Genomic DNA, 23,951 nt, shown 5'->3' on the forward strand with positions numbered 1-23,951 from the left:
TAAACCTCGCGTTTTTTTTATACAATTAAACAAATATTGACTTAACGTTAATGATAAACAATCCTCAATATTATGGGATGTTTTAATAGGCCAATAGAATCGAATTATCCTCAACAGGGTTCAACTACCCGTCTGTTATCTTGTTCAGAACTCTAAGACTGTTCTGTGGTAATATATATATATATGAATTTGTTCGTTTGTTCAATAATCATAAGTTCGTTTTATATAAAATCGTGGTGATCGCGTAGCACAGTGGATAGCACACATGCCTTTCACCAAGACGGCCGGGGTTCGATTCCCCGATCGGATGTGAAAAGGTATTGGAACACATACCTGACAACGTGGGTTTTCTCCAGGTACTCTGGTTTCTTCCCACATATATAACTTGTTTCATGTTTATTATAGAAGTAATAAGTATAAATTTTACATATAAATGTCGTACAATGTAGATATATTTGCTTTTCAAATGCGAAGAGAAACAGTCACCATAACGACCTGATTTGAAAGATGCATTTTTATTTTCCCCTGGCTCTTGTTTACGAAATAAGTATATAACAATTTAAAATTCAAACTGCACAACTTCCGAAAATAATTATCCTCAAAAATTAATGTAAGTGTGGTGTCTTTTTTTTTTTGAGTATATGTTCAAAATTATTTGTTTACTTGTTAGGAACTAACGACTTTAATTATAGAAATTGAAATGTCACATGGTCTTCCATTATCGGTTAACGGTGTTATTTTTACTAAATTCGGCGGCTGGGTTGATGGCCATAACTTACAGATTCGTTACGGTGTTGCAGTGCCGAGAAAGCACGGCTTTGGCGATCGTCAGCACGCAACGCAAACTTCTCAATAATGAAAACTTTCAAATTTAATCATCATCAAGGATCCTTGTGTAATCAATGCGTACAAAAACTCTTAAAGTATTTACAGATACCGGAAATAGATTGGGCCCCGTCAGAGTTTACCCATGTACGTATCAGCGAGCTTACCGCTGACGTCATCAGGATGTCAATAAAACATCACCTCAGTCGCGTGATTGGCGGGAACTAATCTGTGTCTGTGATAATTAGGAAAGAGAACGCGACATCAGAAAATTGTTTTCTTCAGGACGAACACACAGTTTACTATCTAATTAGAAAACTTTAATTTCAAAACAACAGTTTGCAGTCAATGTGTATGATAGGGATTGCTGAACGCCGTTCCCAACTCTATCCCGACTCTGTGTTCGATTAGTCGGAATCCCCCATAATTGCTTTATGTCCATTATACATGATGATGTACCTGGTTCGTAATTACGGTCTGCGATAGATTTGCAAACAAAAAGAAGATACAATATTCCTGTATTGCTACACCGGTTGGTCACGTGACAAGGTCTGCATGAGATACGTATATCGAGGAGTACACATTTATGACAAAAGTGCTAAATATGAACTCGGTCTCAAATGACAATTGCTATGAATGAAAGATGTCACTCAAAATGTACTTTATTATAGAACCTAGGCCTCGGACTGGACCGGTGTGTTTTTGGATACTCCAGAAATAGCCCACCGACCTAGGAAAAGTTTTTCAAATATATGTTTGGACCACATTCAACATCTCCTTAACCTTTACTTTCCAAATTGTATACCAATCCCGAAAAATCCGTTGTTAATATACTACATACAATCCTCCTGAGAGGAACACGGTGCTTGTTCGTTTTGTATTGGATAATGATAATTTATTGCTCCGGTATAAAACATTTTACATGCTCACATTACTTTTCTTTAAAGTTTGCATAAAACATATTTGAATATAATGCCAAACGCCATCGAGAATGTCTTTCAATTGCATACTCAGTTATTTGTTTTATTTCCAATTTATATCAAATTTGGCACACACGAAGTTTCGATGGCGATGGATAGGTATTTTTGAAATCATTAAGATACCAATATGTCACGTATATATAACTGGATAGATAACAGACACAGCCATCGCCCAAAAACCAAGCCTCAAGCAGATCATTCTATTGCTGTATTGTACATACTTTGTACACAAAAATCGCTTTGAGTGGTTTTGTTTTGTGTTACTTTCCCAACAAATTAATGAATATACCTCTCCCTGTATGATTTACAATTATCAAAGCCACTGGAGCAATAATAGAAAATTTCCCAGCTGCCCTGATGTAAGTGTTCTAGATTGTAATACGCTCAAGTATTAGAAAATATTGCAACATTATCAACACAAGGGAAATCAGATTTTAGTTATCAGCAATACTAACACTTGACAAAGCAAAAACACTTTTCTAAATATCGATATTTTTATTCGTTTTCTGTGCAGAATAAAGGAATGCTCAACGATTAAATGATAAAAGGTTCAAAGATGCAGCAGCTGATTACATAATTGCAGGTTCATAGGAAAATGAATAACACATGGCACGCAGAATATCATGTCTGTGGCGCATCATCAGGAGAACAGCTTTAACTAGCTCAATGAAACAATGGAATGTGGTGTAGTTCCCTATATATTTGTGTTCTGTTTCATGTATGAGCTGTATGCTTACAATGTAACACAAAGTTCATGACGTTCATACCACGATACACTCCGTATATCTGTCGACGTGGGAATATCCATTGTCCCGCTTTGTTCAAACCCAAACATGTACATAAAATGTACTTCACCCTAAACATGATTCAGTCGATGACTTTCTTTTATCAAAAGACTCATATAAGTATATAATTTAAAGTCATATTTAGCTATTCAAATGAAATCATTTTGGCACAGATAACCCCCTACTGGAGAAAGGAGAACATTACAGGCGGTTGGCCAGTAGAACGATGATATTGGATCCTATATTACTGCATTAGATCCAGCGATAGCCGTAATATTAATCATTTCAAGTGAGTTACGGAAAAACGCATGTAAATAAATTATAAACAAACATACCTAATGTAAATCTGTTATTACATTTACATCGGACAAACTATGATGACACGTGGCACCAGGCCCCGGATGTTCAAGTGTTGGTCATAGAGACACAAATTCGTTAAGTGGTCCGTATGTTTTGAGGGTTAAGTACATAAAATATGCCTTTTTTCATATTATTTGTTTTTGTTTTCTATATTATAAAGCACTCATGACCTGATAGCTTTACCAGCATATGACGCTATATTAATGTAAATTATCATTATTAAACTAACAAATTAATTGGTGCTAACCAGTGGTTTAATTTCTAACCATATGGATATTCAACCACTTGCTAAGTTCTGTTGTAAAATTGTCAGTTAACCGTGTGTCAACTACAGCAATAATGTCCGGGGACAAATTGTATTTTGTATTTTGATGACGGCGTTTATTTATGGGAAATCGCAAGAGTCGCGATTTCTAGGATGATAACCGGATAAGGAACTTCTCAGAGCTAGAACAATCTTTCTTAAGGAGGAAGCTGAACACAGATTAAAAACAGTGGCTTTTGTACTCACATCAAAATACCATACTTAACCCTCGCTACTATGTGGTGTTGTTGAAATAATATTCCTGAAATTGTCGGCTGGTGTATTATAAAGGTATCCATGAAATTGTATACAACACATTTTTACAGCCTCTTGACATTCACTTGTTTTGACGTTCCATTATCAATCTGCTCTTTAAAAAATAAACAGCTTCTGTATTGTTTAGCCTGTAACTTCCTGAATAGTAAAATCATGTTTCGCCTGCCAGGTTATCATTCTCATATAACTCTTGTTTGAATAACAAAAATGTTATATAAATATCCTGATCATAAAACCCACACTCAAAGTTTAAACATTTTAGCTTGAAGTTACATACAAATAAATGTGTATTTAAGGATCCCCGTACCACGGCCAAAAACTGTAACTGTCAACAGGAAAGTTTTTCTTAACCAGCATGACTATAGCTTTAATAAATCCTTTCGAAAAAGTAATCCATATCTTACGGTAATTTTATGAAATAAATACATATGAAATATATAAAGATAATTACAAAAACATTATGAGAGTGAAAATGTCACTGGATCAGAACTATAACACTGACCTCCGATCATAATAAGGTTGTAGCCAACACGAAATTAAGGGGACGTAACTCTAGGTATGAAAAGCTGAAATGGAGTTCTCTAATGTTTTGCCTATAGTGGGACAGTGTTCCTTAAAAAATGAAAAACATATGCACCACTGAATAATATTCCTTAAGGGCATTATATGGTAGTTGATTTGATAATTTATTGTTGCTACTCTACGCTGTTGTTTTTTCTGAAATGTTGTTAAGTGCAAAGGTACATATTGGAACAACTGTCCAGGCAGTGTTACACCGGCACTCAATACCTACAATACCTACACACATATTATTTACTGATCACGGTCAGTACTTGACACCTGACAATTCATCGCCAGTCACTCAACTAAATGCACTGTACGTCATAACAAATATTCCAACAAAAACAATAGCAATGTCTATCTGGTAAAGTATCTCACACAAGCTATAGTAAAAGATCATCGCTCATGGGCAAGCTTACTGATTGAATGGGGATAAGACTACGATCTCAAAGCAATGAAACAATGTACAATTTGTCAATAAACCGGTTTACATAGATTCTGTACAGCTACAATGTTTATAGTGAATCGGTATATATAACAAGTATACAGAGTAGAGTCTGTACAGCTACAATGTTTATAGTGAATCGGTATATATAACAAGTATACAGAGTAGAGTCTGTACAGCTACAATGTTTATAGTGAATCGGTATATATAACAAGTATACAGAGTAGAGTCTGTACAGCTACAATGTTTATAGTGAATCGGTATATATAACAAGTATACAGAGTAGAGTCTGTACAGCTACAATGTTTATAGTGAATCGGTATATATAACAAGTATACAGAGTAGAGTCTGTACAGCTACAATGTTTATAGTGAATCGGTATATATAACAAGTATACAGAGTAGAGTCTGTACAGCTACAATGTTTATAGTGAATCGGTATATATAACAAGTATACAGAGTAGAGTCTGTACAGCTACAATGTTTATAGTGAATCGGTATATATAACAAGTATACAGAGTAGAGTCTGTACAGCTACAATGTTTATAGTGAATCGGTATATATAACAAGTATACAGAGTAGAGTCTGTACAGCTACAATGTTTATAGTGAATCGGTATATATAACAAGTATACAGAGTAGAGTCTGTACAGCTACAATGTTTATAGTGAATCGGTATATATAACAAGTATACAGAGTAGAGTCTGTACAGCTACAATGTTTATAGTGAATCGGTATATATAACAAGTATACAGAGTAGAGTCTGTACAGCTACAATGTTTATAGTGAATCGGTATATATAACAAGTATACAGAGTAGAGTCTGTACAGCTACAATGTTTATAGTGAATCGGTATATATAACAAGTATACAGAGTAGAGTCTGTACAGCTACAATGTTTATAGTGAATCGGTATATATAACAAGTATACAGAGTAGAGTCTGTACAGCTACAATGTTTATAGTGAATCGGTATATATAACAAGTATACAGAGTAGAGTCTGTACAGCTACAATGTTTATAGTGAATCGGTATATATAACAAGTATACAGAGTAGAGTCTGTACAGCTACAATGTTTATAGTGAATCGGTATATATAACAAGTATACAGAGTAGAGTCTGTACAGCTACAATGTTTATAGTGAATCGGTATATATAACAAGTATACAGAGTAGAGTCTGTACAGCTACAATGTTTATAGTGAATCGGTATATATAACAAGTATACAGAGTAGAGTCTGTACAGCTACAATGTTTATAGTGAATCGGTATATATAACAAGTATACAGAGTAGAGTCTGTACAGCTACAATGTTTATAGTGAATCGGTATATATAACAAGTATACAGAGTAGAGTCTGTACAGCTACAATGTTTATAGTGAATCGGTATATATAACAAGTATACAGAGTAGAGTCTGTACAGCTACAATGTTTATAATGAATCTGAACATCCAACAGGTATACAGTGCGTCGGTATATATAATTGGTATACAGTGTGTGGGTATATATAATTGGTATACAGTGTGTGGGTATATATAACAGGTATACCGTGTGTCGGTATATATAACAGGTATACAGTGTGTCGGTATATGTAACAGGTATACAGTGTGTCGGTTTATATAACTGGTATACAATGTGTGGGTATATATAACAGGTATTCAGTGTGTGAGTATATATAACAGGTATACAGTGTGTCTGTATATATAACTGGTATACAGTGTGTCGGTATATATAACAGGTTAACAGTGTGTCGGTATATATAACTGGTATACAGTGTGTCGGTATATATAACTGGTATACAGTGTGTCGGTATATATAACTGGTATACAGTGTGTCGGTATATATAACAGGTATACAGTGTGTGGGTATACATAACTTGTATACAGTGTAACGGTATATATAACAGGTATACAGTGTGTCGGTATATATAACAGGTATACAGTGTGTCTGTATATATAACTGGTATACAGTGTGTCTGTATATATAACTGGTACCGAGTGTGTGGGTGTATATAACTGGTATACAGTGTGTCTGTATATATACCAGATATACAGTGTGTGGGTATATATAACAGGTGTACAGTGTGTCGGTATATATAACAGGTGTACAGTGTGTCGGTATATATAACAGGTATGCAGTGTGTGGGTATATATAACAGGTGTACAGTGTGTCGGTATATATAACAGGTATGCAGTGTGTCGATATATATAACAGGCATACAGTGTGTCGGTATATATAACAGGTATGCAGTGTGTGGGTATATATAACAGGTGTACAGTGTGTCGGTATATATAACAGGGATACAGTGTGTCGGTATATATAACTGGTATACAGCGTGTGGGTATATATAACAGGTATACAGCAGTGTGTCGATATATATAACAGGAATACAGTGTGTGCGTATATATAACAGGCATACAGTGTGTCGGTATATATAACAGGTCTGTATATATAACAGGTATACATTGTGTGGGTATATATAACAGGTATACTGTGTGTGGGTATATATAACAGGTATACAGCAGTGTGTCGATATATATAACAGGTATACAGTGTGTCGTTATATATAACAGGTATACAGTGTGTCGGTAAATATAACTGGTATACAGTGTGTCGGTATACATAACTGGTATACAGTGTGTCGGTATACATAACTGGTATACAGTGTGTCGGTATATAAAACTTGTATACAGTGTGTCGGTATATATAATAGGTATACAGTGTGTCGGTATATATACCAGAAATACAGTGGGGGGGCATATATAACAGGTATACAGTGTGTCGGTAAATATAACTGGTATACAGTGTGTCGGTATACATAACTGGTATACAGTGTGTCGGTATATATACCAGATATACAGTGTGTGGGTATATATAACAGGCATACAGTGTGTCGGTATATATAACAGGTGTACAGTGTGTCGGTATATATAACTGGTATACAGTGTCTCGGTATATATAACTGGTATACAGTTTGTCGGTATATATAACAGGTATACAGCGTGTCGGTATATATAACAGGTGTACAGTGTGTCGGTATATATAACAGGTCTGTATATATAACAGGTATACAGTGTGTCGGTATATATAACAGGTATGCAGTGTGTCGATATATATAACAGGTATACAGTGTGTGCGTATATATAACAGGCATAAAATGTGTCGATATATTACAGGTATACAGTGTGTGGGTATATATAACAGGTATACTGTGTGTGGGTATATATAACAGGTATACAGTGTGTGGGTATATATAACAGGTATACAGTGTGTCGGTTTATATAACAGGTACACAGTGTGTGGGTATTTATAACAGGTATACAGCGTGTCGGTATATATAAAAGGTATACAGTGTGTCTGTATATATAACAGGTGTACAGTGTGTCGGTATATATAACAGGTATACAGTGTGTGGGTATACATAACTGGTATACAGTGTGTCGGTATATAAAACTTGTATACAGTGTGTCGGTATATATAACAGGTATACAGTGTGTCGGTATATATAACAGGTATACAGTGCGTCGGTATATATACCAGGTATACAGTGTGTCGGTATATATAACAGGTGTACAGTGTGTCGGTATATATAACTGGTATAAAGTGTGTCGGTATATATAACTGGTATACAGTGTGTCGGTATATATAACAGGTATACAGTGTGTCGGTATATATAACAGGTGTACAGCGTGTCGGTATATATAACAGGCATACAGTGTGTCGGTACACTGGTATACAGTGTGTCGGTATATAAAACTGGTATACAGTGTGTCGTTATATATAACTGGTATACAGTCTGTGGGTATAATCAACTGGTATACAGTGTGTCGGTATATATACCAGGTATACAGTGTGTCGGTATATATAACAGGTATACATGTACAGTGTGTGGGTATATATGACTGGTATACAGTGTGTCGGTATATATAACAGGTATACAGTGCGTCGGTATATATAACTGGTATACAGTGTGTCGGTATATATAACAGATATACAGTGTGTCGGTATATATAATAGGCATACAGTGTGTCGGTTTATATAACAGGTATACAGTGTGTGGTTATATATAACAGGAATACAGTGTGTGGGTATATATAACAAGTATACAGTGTGTTGGTATATATAACAGGTATACAGTGTGTGGATATATTCGGTATATATAACAGGTATACAATGTGTGGGTATATATAACAGGTATACAACGTGGCGGTATATATAACAGGTATACAGTGTGTGGGTATATTTAACAGGTATACAGTGTGGCGGTATATATAACAGGGATACAGTGTGTCGGTATATATAACAGGAATACAGTGTGTGGATATATATAACAGGTATAAAGTGTGGGGGTATATATAACAGGTATACAGTGTGCGGGTATATATAACAGGAATAAAGTGTGTCGGTATATATAACAGGTAAACAGTGTGTCGGTATATATAACTGGTATACAGGGTGTCGGTATATATAACAGGTATACATGTACAGTGTGTGGGTATATATGACTGGAATACAGTGTGTCGGTATATATAACAGGGATACAGTGTGTGGGTATATATAACAGGCATAAAATGTGTCGATATATTACAGTTATACAGTGTGTGGGTATATTTAACAGGTATACAGTGTGTCCGTATATATAACAGGTATACAGTGTGGGGGTATATATAACAGGTATACAGTGAGTGGGTATATATAACAAGTATACAGTGTGTTGGTATATATAACAGGTATACAGTGTGTCAGTATATATAACTGGTATACAGTGTGTCTGTATATATAACTGGTATACAGTGTGTGGGTATATAAAAGGTATACAGTGTGTGGGTATATATAAATGGTATACAGTGTGTGGGTATATATAACTGGTATACAGCGTGTCGGTATATATAACAGGTATACAATGTGTGGGTATATATAACAGGTATTCAGTGTGTGAGTATATATAACAGGTATACAGTGTGGGGGTATATATAACAGGTATACAGTGTATGGGTATAGATAACAGGTATACAGTGTGTGGGTATATTTAACAGGTATACAGTGTGGCGGTATATATAACAGGGATACAGTGTGTGGGTATATATAACAGGCATAAAATGTGTCGATATATTACAGTTATACAGTGTGTGGGTATATTTAACAGGTATACAGTGTGTGGTTATATATAACAGGAATACAGTGTGTGGGTATATATAACAGATATACAGTGTGTCGGTATATATAACAGATATACAGTGTGTCGGTATATATAATAGGCATACAGTGTGTCGGTTTATATAACAGGTATACAGATACAGTGTGTCGGTAAATATAACTGGAATACAGTGTGTCGGTATATATAACAGTTATACAGTGTGTGGGTATATATAACTGGTATAAAGTGTGTGGGTTTATATAACAGGTATACAGTATGTCGGTATATATAACAGGTATACAATGTGTGGGTATATATAACAGGTATACAGCAGTGTGTCGATATATATAACAGGTATACAGTGTGTGGGTTTATATAACACGTATACAGTGTGTCGGTATATATAATAGGCATACAGTGTGTCGGTTTATATAACAGGTATACAGATACAGTGTGTCGGTAAATATAACTGGAATACAGTGTGTCGGTATATATAATAGGCATACAGTGTGTCGGTTTATATAACAGGTATACAGTGTGTGGATATATTCGGTATATATAACAGGTATACAATGTGTGGGTATATATAACAGGTATACACTGTGTTGGTATATATAACTGGTATACAGTGTGTAGGTATATATAACAGGTATACAGTGTATGGGTATATACAACAGGTATACAGTGTGTGGGTATATTTAACAGGTATACAGTGTGGCGGTATATATAACAGGGATACAGTGTGTGGGTATATATAACAGGCATAAAATGTGTCGATATATTACAGTTATACAGTGTGTGGGTATATTTAACAGGTATACAGTGTGGCGGTATATATAACAGGGATACAGTGTGTCGGTATATATAACAGATCTACAGTGTGTCGGTATATATAACTGGTATTCAGTGTGTGGGTATATATAACAGGTATTCAGTGTGTGGGTATATATAACAGGTATTCAGTGTGTGGGTATATATAACAGGTACACAGTGTGTGGGTTTATATAACAGGGATACAGTGTGTCGGTATATATAACAGATCTACAGTGTGTCGGTATATATAACTGGTACACAGTGTGTCGGTATATATAACAGGAATACAGTGTGTCGGTATATATAACAGTTATACAGTGTGTGGGTATATTTAACAGGTATACAGTGTGTCCGTATATATAACAGGTATACAGTGTGTGTGTATATATAACAGGTATACAGTGTGCGGGTATATATAACAGGAATAAAGTGTGTCGGTATATATAACAGGTATACATGTACAGTGTGTGGGTATATATGACTGGTATACAGTGCGTCGGTATATATAACTGGTATACAGTATGTCGGTATATATAACAGGTATACATGTACAGTGTGTGGCTATATATGACTGGTATACAGTGTGTGGGTATATAAAAGGTATACAGTGTGTGGGTATATATAACAGGTATACAGTGTGTGGTTATATATAACAGGTATACAGTGTGTGGATATATATAACAGGTGTACAGCGTGTCGGTATATATAACAGGTATACAGTGTGTCGGTATATATAACTGGTATACAGTGTGTGGGTATATATAACAGGTATAAAGTGTGTCGGTATATATAACAGGTATAAAGTGTGTGGGTATATATAACAGGTATACAGTGTATGGGTATATATAACAGGTATACAGTGTGTGGGTTTATATAACAGGTGTACAGCGTGTCGGTAGATATAACAGGTGTACAGTGTGTGGGTTTATATAACAGGTATACAGTGTGTCGGTATATATAACAGGTTTACAGCGTGTCGGTATATATAACAGGTATACAGTGTGTGGGTTTATACAACAGGTATACAGTGTGTGGGTTTATATAACAGGTGTACAGCGTGTCGGTAGATATAACAGGTGTACAGTGTGTGGGTTTATATAACAGGTATACAGTGTGTCGGTATATATAACTGGTATACAGTGTGTGGGTATATATAACAGGTATACAGTGTGTCGGTAAATATAACTGGTATACAGTGTGTCGGTATATATAACAGGTATACAGTGTGTCGGTATATATAACAGGTTTACAGCGTGTCGGTATATATAACAGGTATACAGTGTGTGGGTTTATACAACAGGTATACAGTGTGTGGGTTTATATAACAGGTATACAGTGTGTCGTTACTTGGTATTGTTCTGGCACTTTAAGTATGGGAGGAGGATACGTTTGGTTACCGTTGATGAAGTAACCGGTACACCGAACACAAGTACATAACTGGTTCTCATTATACTCGTAAATCTAAAACATGTAATGTTTATTTACATAAATTAATGATAGTCCATAAATCCATTGGACAGAGTGTTATAACTTGGTTTTCATCTTGTGATTTATTCACTGTATTGGATATCTAAATTGTTCATTTGTATGTTTGTATGAGTTTTACTCGATTGTCTTGAACATTTGTCAGGAATGAGTTCTTCATTTGCTAAACCACAGGGTTTGTAACATGAGCGCCATCATTTTAGTTTATCTTCCCATATGCATATACTATTCTTTAACATACATTTATGAAATATTTACAAGTACTCCACCCCAAGAAAAGATATTTGAAAATCGTTAAACACGTATGTATAATAATTACAGGTGCTCCTGGCGCCAGTTATTTGTGGCTAAACATAAGACTCCCGCATGGAACCAAACCACCTTGTAAAAATATTAAAACAATGTGCCATTCCCTTGATGGGTTTATGGCCAGGTTCACGTGCATGCACGTGTTGACCTTGACGGAAGCATTTAAACGCACCAGTAGATCACCACATTGCTCTTTAACCAAATCGTGTGTTTCTATTTTCTTAACATTTATGTGCATGATATATTATTTACATTGAACGTTCAAAGTAACGACGTCAGCGAGTGACTTTTTAAATTTACATGCAGCGGCTCTCGGGCTGACGAAAACACAAACAATTTAATTTTGGGCTGACGAAAACACTAACAATTTAATGATGGAGACAAAACATATACAAATGGTCAACCTTTACATAATTCCAACTACACGTTTAATTTTGTTCTGTGCTCACACGGAGCACATGCATAGTACAAGAGTAATTTTAAAACAATAATGTTTTAAAACAAACACAGCTAGCTTTTTAAACTGCAAAAAATAAAGACATTTAGGTATCTAAGAGAACAGTTTCCAATAAAAGTCACGTGACATGCTAAATACTTACATTAGAATATGGTAAATGACGGAAGGCCAAATCTTCGGACGCTCCAGGAAATTGTAAATCCGAGCTTGAATTTTCCGAACTCTTGCATCTTTTCGGTGCATTCGATAGTTTAACGGTTTCCCCAACAAAGACATTCGTGGTTCTGCATAACGTACGCTACCCGTCCCACGCCGAGAGAACTTTTTCAGATCCTTTTCAATATCTTTTTTCCTCTGAGATTTTTCCATATCAGAATTACCGTAGTCGATGTCTGCAAAATCCACTCTAAGTGGTCGCCGTTCCTCCCCTGATGGTGACAGTGGAGGTGAGTTCGACGTGCTTCCGCACGGTGGCGAGGAATCACCGTACGAGGACTCTAAAAGGGTAGCCGTGGACTCGCCACCGCCGTCGCGATATGCTAGTGTGAGCGATTCCGTCTCATCCTCGCTACTGCTATTCCCGTTAACACGCACAGTAAGTATCGCGTTAGACTTACGTGGCATGGCGCTTTTGATTTCGTCACAAGGTAAACATCATACATCGAATTGTCAATGGCTTTTCATATTTCCGCTTCGGTATCAATTAGGTACATGCAATTATTGTTTAAATAGTTCAGACGTCAACAGGTGTTGGAATACCGTCACTGAAAGTAAAAACACACGGTACTGCTTTCGACCGAACGGCAATCGTTGCCTCAGACACTTGTGTGAAGAATTTCGTTTCTTGCTTATCCATTATTTACACGATTTTCATTGACGAAATAAGGACTGCAGTCAAGTGATCCGGCTACATTGTTGCACTAATCACTCCGGGAAAAAACACAACAGATAAAAGCCAATCACAATGCCAATTGTTGGTGACAATCTAAGCACCTGCGTTCTTATATTGTTCAATTCCATCGTCAAACCAGATTTAAACATGTTTACTTCCTACATTGTTCCCCGGTGTTAACTGGCTCTTGACTGTCGGCCTTGTATCCGACACGAAGACCCGGCATCCCTGTAAAACATAGCGATTTAAAAGAGCTGTTGTTTATGACTTTAATATGGCAGATCCGGCATGGTCCATAAATGTCCGTAAGCCAGACCGCTAACAAATTAATTTTTGCGTTAGATTAACTGACGAAACCATACCTTAAAACGTCACTCTAGAAAACCTTATATTTTAAAATTGCTGTAGGCTTTCTATGTTACAGTGAACGTTAACAATATCATTCGGAGTCGGGGACGGTCTACACATAATCCAGCTGTAATCAGGATTAGGAAGATAATTTCCATTATGATACATGTATATGCTCGGCGAGGCTCGCCATACTGCCGCTGACAGGCCTGTACTTACAACGATGAATTCCTTCAGATATACCAAGATATTGGAGATCAACGGAAAACGATCTTTATATATACGTGTGTGTGTTACATAGGCTGATTAAAAGGATGGCGGTAGACGAATCAAAATCGCGCTGACCGTATAATCAATTTAAACCGCCACATGATCATAACGACTGCGGTAGATGTTCAGAACATTCGATGTAATCAATTATAACCTTACACACATGTTAAAATTAGCATGTATATATGTACGCTATCATATTGAGTATATCACTGCGATACGTGCATACACATGATAACAACACGGTCATAGTAAAAAAATATTTCTCTGGAAAATATTAATCAACTGTATTTAAAAAAAGGGCATGTAGTCTTACGTGTATGAATTTAATCATGAGTAATGTTTCTTTAACCCAGGAAACTGCATTATTTGGAAATTCCTGTTAAATATTGAAGTATCAGATAACTATAACAAAACTCGGCTTTGTTTTCGTATGATTTCATTCACCTTTTCTTGAATTACACTTCACCATTTTCCCTACAAGAAAATCCAAATGTAATTCGTTCAGCTATGTGACGTATACGGGGCTGCGTAATAACTGACGTGAAATATTTACACATTATACTTGGAATCAATTTGTACATATTTGCTGTGAAGCTGGATCTAGACCAGACACTCGTTCTCATGAATACTAACTAGGTTTTCAGATAACTACAGCAAGACTGCAATTCATTTCCTTGTAAAATAGTGTTTCCACTATTTGATTAAAATATTCAAACTCATGTGATACGTCATTCGACCTATAAACCGGTCCATTGCACATTTTGATCAAAACTATTGAATCAAAATAATATGATTTAAATAATACAAATTTTGAAATGTTATTAATGCAAATAAATAACTCGACTCTGAAGACCCAGCATCAGGCCCTTAAGATTAAGTTAACTAAAAATTAACAAAACTGATACGAACTATATTTAGTCTAAGAGCTAATCAGAGAGAGATCGATGGGGCCCGAGGTGCAGGTCAAACCAATACGATATGTACCAATGAATACCAATAATAGGTATATACACGCTCTGTATCACCAGGGCTGCTCAAAGGGAGGTAACACTAGTAAGTATTTACATAAATTTCTCTGTTACTGTATCAATAAACCTATTGGGGTGGCTACAATAGATCACTTTGGTGTAGCATACACATTTCAGTATAAGGATAAACAGTCAAAAAAATGCAAAATATTTTAAAAGAACAAAATGTACAACCGATATTGGGTATGTAAATATTGCAAATGATATTAACTATACAAAATTTGTATTTGTACACATTTTATCTTCGATAAAACTAAAAGTAATACCCATATAAACAACGAGATACAAAGACACATAAATAGATAAAAAGAAACGCAATGAGATACAAGGATACACAAAATTATACAAAGAAACACAAAAAGATACAAAGAAACACAAAAAGATACAAGGAAACACAAAGAGAAACAAGGAAACACAAGCAGAAACAAAGAAACACAAGCAGATACCAAGAAACACAAGCGGATACAAAAAAACACAAGCAGATACAGAGAAACACAAGCAGAAACATGAAACACAAGTAGATACAAAGAAACACAAGCAGAAATAAGGAAACACAAGTTGATACAAAGAAACACAAGCGGATACAAGGAAACACAAAAAGAGAAACAAGGAAACAAGCAGAAACAAAGAAACACAAGCAGATACCAAGAAACACAAGCGGATACAAAAAAACACAAGCAGATACAGAGAAACACAAGCAGAAACAGGAAACACAAGCAGAAACAGAGAAACACAAGCAGATACAGAGAAACACAAACAGATTCAGAGAAACACAAGCAGATACAAGGAAACACAAGCAGAAACAGGATACAAACGAAGAAACAGAAAAACACGAGCAGATACAGAGAAACACAAACAGATTCAGAAAAACACAAGGAGATACAGAGAAACACAAGCAAATACAAAGAAACACAAACAGATACAGAGAAACACAAGCGGATACAAGAAAACAAAAACAGATACAGAGAAACACAAGCAGAAACAGGAAACACAAGCAAATACTAGGAAACACAAGCAGAAACAAAGAAGCACAAGCGGCTACAAAGAAACACAAACAGATATAGAGAAACACAAGCAGATACAGAGAAACACAAGCAGAAACAGGAAACACAAGCAGATACACGAAACACAAACAGAAACAAAGAGACACAAGCGGATACATAGAATCACAAGCGGATACAAAGAAACACAAGCAGACACAGAGAAACACAAGCAGATACAAAGAAACACAAGCAGATACTAGGAAACACAAGCAGAAACAAAGAAACAAAAGCGGATACAAAGAAACACAAACAGATATAGAGAAACACAAACAGATACAGAGAAACACAAACAGATACAAAGAAACACAAGCAGATTCAGAGAAACACAAGCAGAGACAACAAAAACACAAGCGGATACAAAGAAACACAAGCAGATACAGAGAAACACAAGCAGATACAAAGAAACACAAGCAGATACAGTGAAACACAAGCAGAAACAGGAAACACAAGCAGATACACGAAACACAAACAGAAACAAAGAAACACAAGCGGATACATAGAAACACAAGCAGATACAAAGAAACACAAGCAGACACAGAGAAACACAAGCAGATACAAAGAAACACAAGCGGATACTAGGAAACACAAGCAGAAACAAAGAAACAAAAGCGGATACAAAGAAACACAAACAGATATAGAGAAACACAAGCAGATTCAGAGAAACACAAACAGAGACAACAAAAACACATGCGGATACAAAGAAACACAAGTAGATACAGAGAAACACAGGCAGAAACAGGAAACACAAGCGGATACATAGATACACAAGCGGATACAAAGAAACACAAGCAGATACAAAGAAACACAAATAGATACAGAGAAAAACAAGCGGATACAGAGAAACACAAGCAGATACAAAGAAACACAAACAGATACAAAGAAACACAAACAGATACAGAGAAAAACAAGCGGATACAGAGAAACACAAGCAGATACAAAGAAACACAAATAGATACAGAGAAAAACAAGCGGATACAGAGAAACACAAGCGGAAACAAAGAAACACAAGCAGATACAGAGAAACACAAGCAGAAACAGGAAATACAAGCAGAAACAGGAAACACAAGCAGAAACAAAGAAACACAAGCGGATACAAAGAAATACATAAAGATACAGTGAAACACAAGTAGAAACAAAGAAAATAAGCAGATACAGAGAAACACAAGCAGATACAGAGAAACACAAGCAGATACAGAGAAACACAAGCAGATACAGAGAAACACAAGCAGATACAAAGAAACACAAGCAGATACAGAGAAACACATGCATATACAGAAAAACACATGCAGATACAGAGAAACACAAGCAGATACAGAGAAACACAAGCAGATACAGAGAAACATTAACAGATACAGAGAAACACCAGCGGATACAAAGAAACACAAGCAGATACAGAGAAACACCAGCGGATACAAAGAAATACAAGCAGATACAGAGAAACACAAGCAGATACAAAGAAACACAAGCAGATACAAATAAACACAAACGGATACAAGGAAACACAAGCAGATACAGAGAAACACATGCAGATACAGAAAAACACATGCAGATACAGAGAAACACAAGCAGAACCAGAGAAACACAAACAGAAACAGAGAATCATAAACAGATACAGAAAAAACAAGCAGATACAGAGAGATACAAGCAGACACAGAGAAACACAAGCAGAAACAGGAAACACAAACAGATACAAAGAAACACAAACTGATACAAAGAAACACAAACTGATACAAAGAAACACAAACTGATACAAAGAAACACAAACAGATACAGAGAAACACAAACTGATACAAGGAAAAACAAGCGGATACAAAGAAATACAAGCAGATACAGAGAAGCACAAGCAGATACAAAGAAACACAAACAGATCCAGAGAAACACAAACTGATACAAGGAAACACAAGCGGACACAAAGAAACACAAGCAGAAAAAGGAAACACAAACAGATACAGAAAACACAAACAGATACAAAGAAACACAAACAGATACAGAGAAACACAAACTGATACAAGGAAACACAAGCGGATACAAAGAAACACAAGCAGAAACAGGAAACACAAACAGATACAGGAAACACAAACAGATACAAAGAAACACAAACAAATACAAGGAAACACAAGCAGATACAGAGAAACACAAACAGATACAAGGAAACACAAACAGATACAAGGAAACACAAGCTGAAACAGGAAACACAAACAGATACAGAAAACACAAACAGATACAAAGAAACACAAACAAATACAAGGAAACACAAGCAGATACAGAGAAACACAAGCAGATACAGCGAAACACAAGCAGAAACAGGAAACACAAACAGATACAAAGAAACACAAACAGATACAGAGAAACACAAACAGATACAAGGAAACACAAGCAGACACAGAGAAACACAAACTGGGACGGAGGAGAAACCAAAATAAAACAACAGACATGAGGAAAACTTTATAGAAATAACCGTATAATACAGATAATCAATATTCATATAAACATTAGGACTGAGACGGACGCTTTACCTAGTGAAACTATATTTACTCCATACCGGTGTGACCGCTTGCATATTTTTATAGCGTTCTAGTATACTATCTGGATTGTGTCGTGTCATAACTAAGCGGAAATTAGTAATCATTTCGTTTAATTTACTACACCGTTATTAACCAGTACGAAACAAGAACTTGTGCGAGTCTTACGAATCTATACCACAGTATAACTGGGTAACGATGTACAATGCTTCACACACGGAGCAGACGCGAGTTCCTAACAACGTTTTGAATACATCAGTTGACTCTCAATAGACCCTTTGGTGCCATTGTGCTGAATAATGGTTATTAGTAACAGCATCTACGTAACAAAGCTTTGTCAGATACTCTTATATACATCACACATCATCTTTATACAATGGCGGGTCAGCTTGCTGTACATCAAGTTGTATATTATTTGATAATATGAAGGTCAGTTACTACGTTGGATATACATATCTTTGATTGGTAGCACTATTAAGGAAAAGCGGTACTACTTCCTGTGTATGATAATAGCTCTGTTACACTACAACAAGCTCCTCTCGTCGTATTTGCATGAACACGTTTAATGGTTGACTATTTAACTCTATAACATCGCTTTGTTAGATATCAGTTACACAATATGAGTCAAGCGCTAATAAACTATGTAGTTCATAATTCATATGATATGTGTTTGTCGTCAGAACTACTGACACCTCAAACCCCCGAGAGAACAGCACAACGTCAATAAAGAATAAATACAGCTCCAGTTTAGAATGTCTGTATAATATATAATCGTATTAATTGTATTTCTGGTGTAAGTGGTATACAACATCACGATCCTCCCCACTTGTATAGCACTGTTATGATACCCCTGGGAACAACTAGACCAGGTTATACGAATCGTTTTACTATCGAGAAAGATCATTTTGTTCGATATCAGTTTCCACGTGTCATTAACGTAGTATGCTTCCGTCGAGTTTATCAGATTATTGGCGGTGTGTAACGACACGTTTTCCTTGTTTATAATATTCATTGTGTATTGAGTATTGACACCTGTGAAATGTTTTACTTCAAGTAAAAATATCTAAACCATAAACTATGGCGTCAACACGCAAGAACAAAATAGGATTTCGAAAAGCGATAGGGGACAAAAAAATAGAGTTGGAATTGGATATTCCGCAAAACCCAAAACTCCATAATAAAACCAGATTCTGTTAAAGCATAGTATTTCCAGCACCAAAGATATGTTTTGGTGAAATCCGAGACATCATGAACGTACCTAGTAATGTAAAATACTAAAATCTTGTTCATGGTGCAAACCGACTATTGGATTAGGAACATTATGTAAATATGGGGCGCACTGCCGGTCATTTTGTTTAATTGTGTTATGATGTTTTTGTTTTCGCTTGAGCTTGACGTGTGTTTATTTTATTTATTTTATTTACTTATTTATTTACTTTTTGTTGTTTAGTGCGGTTTACATATCCTAGCAACATCTGAGGTCATATGAAAACATATTGGTTTAACATTACTTACATTAACATTAACAAGAGACACACTGGGTTGGTATCGATGAACAGTTTTTATTTGATGAAAATGAATTCATTAAAAGATACCTTGCTTAATCGTAATTATAATCGAAGTAGGCCTTATAAAGACAGTCCTCAAAGATATTCTATACAAACACTTTATTTCCTTCTCATACTCAAAATGACTTTGTTTTGACTATACGATATGGCTTTTTGTCATTAAATTGTACAATCCATTAATTTATGCAGTTTCGTCCTGAGAGATTGTTTTGACATTTGACAGCATAATGGTAACCTTTACAAGTTTAAGAAACATTTCCCTATGCGGTTGTAGGTACATTTAAGATAGTAGTTTCCTTAACTACCAGCACATAGACAATGTAACATAAATGAGCGACACCACCTACACTATGCTTGTACTCGCTTTAAGTACCTTAAAAAATGGAAAACCAATTTTTCGAACTCAACATCGATGAAAATACGGCAGAAAAAAAAAAAAAAAGTAAATATTTGCATGGAGACCATTGAAAAAATACACGGAAGATCAGTTGTTCCGGAGTGGTTAGCATCTTCTACGTCTTCGATGACACCTGCTGTTGTAGATCTAAGTCGAATTAAAATAATGCCATGTCTTCAAACCGAGAACTCGGGTAGTTATAACCGAACCACAAGGCAGTCTAATGAGCATTATCAACAACATCGAACTTCATATCACACAAAAGGTGGCACAATTATCCACGAGATCCCGATGGCGACCGTCACACTTGTCCACATTCTTCCTTAACCTGCCTATTTGGAAACCCCGTGTTGTAAGTTCGGCTGTTAGTAATCGACACATATTATGGAAGTCATGGTATTCGGAGTAAGGTATCTGGTACATTTTACTTACAAAAAATGTTTACCATAAAGTAGTTCTATTAATGCCTTAGCGCGAATCGTACATGCACTAAAATGGTATAACAAGCCACAAATGTCAACTACGCGACGCTTCATCTGCTGTGCACAGAAAATGCTGTTAATAGAAAACACCGTTCTGATTGGTCAATATAAATTCGACAAAACTTAAATCATCACATGTGAAATACAATTTTTCATATATATACTTAGTATTTGCTGTAGTGATTTTTTTTTAATATATAGGTTTGGTTTGGTTTGGTATTGTTTAACGTCCTATCAACAGCTATTGTCATTTAAGGACGGCCTCCCCTGTGTGCAAGATGCATGCGTGTAGTGTATGCGTGTGTATTTTGGGAGGCTGCGATATGTTCGTGTTTGTCTCCTTGTGATAGCGCGGAACTGATGCCGACTTTATAGTGCTTCCTCACTGAAACAATACTGCCGAAGACAACCAGCAGACACCCCACCCGGTCACATTATACTGACAACATACTCTGGTATGTCTCGGCCAGAGGACAGAACCCAAAGCCTTCCGTACATGGGCGAACGCTCAACTAAAGGCCAAACGTGAGGCATTGTAAAGGGAGCAAGAAGAAAACTGTTTAGAAAAAAAGAGAAAAGATAAGTTCCCAAATTTAGTCACCTCTTAAGATCATACAATGGGTGGCAGCAGGTACAATTCTTACGCCCTACATGCAGGGACCTCGCTGCAATTAACTGGTAAAACACTATTACACCTTAAAATGTAATGCTATTTTATAAAGGAAATGGTTATACATTTTTGACATTTTTCAGCAGCGTCTAATTTCTTGGAAAAGGAATAACGTATTTCTTGTTTTGGTACACCAAAACACCTTTGATATGTTTTGTACACGTTTTGATATGTTAAGTCAAATAAGTCAACAAAGTTCTCATTTAAGGTCTAGCTCAAAGCTTGGAACTAATCATGAAACAATAGGATTACCATAGGGTCTGATTATATACAAAACAATGAACTGCTGCTTTATTAGTACAGTGAATTGCAAGGTTTAAAATCAAATGAATTTGAAAAAAATATTATGTAAAGTAGCCTTTCTTTTATTGCAAAAAATACCGTTTACTGCCACATTTTGCAGAAAGCCAACATTATAAACAGTGAATCATAAATATCTGGGAGCATTACACCGAAGAGCTTTTGATGTTTTGTAACCCTCTTTTATTTACGTTAAGGAGCTAAGATTTCAATATTGTGACGGGCTCAACATCCTGTATTCAATAGTAATATTTGATCCACACCGAATGCATTTTGTTCTTGATTCAGTAATAGGAAAAACAAAAAGAATGATGGAAAATATGTTCAGAAGAAAATTTGTTGTAAGGAAAAAATATATATTCTTCAAAGATACCTAGAATTTCACATTTGAATATACAATTTTTATGTTTTTAGTATAATATCGAGAAATGTCCATTTAAATTGAAGAAAGGTATCGAAGAATATCTAAGTAATATTTTTGATCATGATATCCTTCCATTCACTTTTACACCATTAATGTAGCATGATTTATCAAAATGAAAAAATAATACCTAGCGAAAACATCCGGACATTAGAAAGTGACAATTCGATGAAAACAACTGGGTATCCTGATATACCGAACTAAAGTAAAACGTACCGCTATATAATTACGTAAACATGTCGGTGGGAGAGTCTTAAAATGGTGGTATTGTTAAATGAACCTCACAGAGAAAAAAATAATCGGATTTAGTTTCCAGCTTCAGGTTCCCTAAGGCTTGTTGCTATCTATCAGTTGATTACACCAGTTTTATACTCTTGGTAGTAATATAACGCGATTATATCTATACAGTACCACGAGTAACTACCGTCATTAAGATATACGCGGGTTTGTTACCTTCCCGTCGGAGACGTTTTGCAAATAACGTTGTTAGCTCTAAGATGTACGTGGGAACATATCTTTATTAGCAAGGTTCCTTGTCCATTCTATTTTAAAGAATCGAATACATGTTGTTCACCAATTAAACCAGCAATGTTCTTTGGTTTGAGGCTTTCGGTATTGGATGCCACGTTTGAATGGCATGTATCTTATAACGAGGGATGTCGTGGACCGTCGGCAAAAAACAATAAAGAAACACCACTAATTATATAAAATCATCTTGTTAACAGAGAAATTCTCGTCTGAGTCATTTATGTCTACAATTTATACTGTATACCAGGGAATTTTTGCCGCAGTGTACCTTCCGCCTTTTTCGCCCTCGTAAATGGAGGTAGATGTATTATAACAGTACAACGTAATAAACATTGCAATAAAATGCGAAGGGCGACATTAATGCTGGGCGAACACACATGTTCCCAGTGTGGGGCGAACGTTTTCCGGTATACAGTAACCTCCCTTTCTTTTCTTTATCCCCTACATACCTGTAGTTTATGACGAAGTTGTCGGTATATAGTTGTAATGATTGATACCAATAAGTGTTTCCACAGTTCTCTTTGTATCATATTGATGCGTCACACGTTGTGATATACCTATATAATCTATTGCATATTTCCTGTACTATTCCACATGTTCCACAGGTAAGGTACATAGATAATTTGCCACTGTTTGGAGAACATAAGTTGGATTGACGGACATTGTACATTTGGTTTATTGAAAAGAACAGACATTTAAGTGGAGACACTGCTGTTGATTAAAGGAGAGAGAAATGCACTGTGGATT

The 23,951-nt window shown here is 35.8% G+C and overlaps 2 protein-coding genes across 3 annotated transcripts in view; one reads left to right on the forward strand and one right to left on the reverse strand.

Moving 5' to 3' along the window:
- LOC110457338 (potassium voltage-gated channel subfamily KQT member 1-like) overlaps positions 1 to 14,238 on the reverse strand; it is a 142,127-nt gene extending 127,889 nt beyond the window's left edge. For both annotated transcript variants that reach the window (XM_021508564.1, XM_021508563.1), the window contains exon 1: positions 12,875 to 14,238. In XM_021508564.1, the coding sequence (XP_021364239.1) occupies positions 12,875 to 13,356 (482 nt within the window). In that variant the 5' untranslated portion in view covers positions 13,357 to 14,238. The remainder of the gene's footprint in view (positions 1 to 12,874) is intronic.
- Positions 14,239 to 15,189: 951 nt separating this feature from the next.
- On the forward strand, positions 15,190 to 16,516 carry LOC110457358 (splicing factor U2af large subunit A-like). The gene is made up of 2 exons (XM_021508586.1): positions 15,190 to 15,289; positions 15,843 to 16,516. Exons 1-2 carry the CDS (start codon positions 15,190 to 15,192, stop codon positions 16,514 to 16,516), a joined length of 774 nt encoding a protein of 257 aa, XP_021364261.1.
- Positions 16,517 to 23,951: the final 7,435 nt, after the last annotated feature.

Source organism: Mizuhopecten yessoensis, unplaced genomic scaffold (assembly GCF_002113885.1).
Source record: "Mizuhopecten yessoensis strain PY_sf001 unplaced genomic scaffold, ASM211388v2 scaffold9109, whole genome shotgun sequence".
NCBI lineage: Eukaryota > Metazoa > Mollusca > Bivalvia > Pectinida > Pectinidae > Mizuhopecten > Mizuhopecten yessoensis.

Coding starts and splice junctions, on each gene's coding strand:
- LOC110457358 (XM_021508586.1), top strand. CDS start 15,190: ATGGGGCCCGAGGTGCAGGTCAAACCAATACGATATGTACCAATGAAT. Junction 15,290..15,842: donor CCAGGGCTGCTCAAAGGGAG/GTAACACTAGTA, acceptor GTTGATACAAAG/AAACACAAGCGGATACAAGG.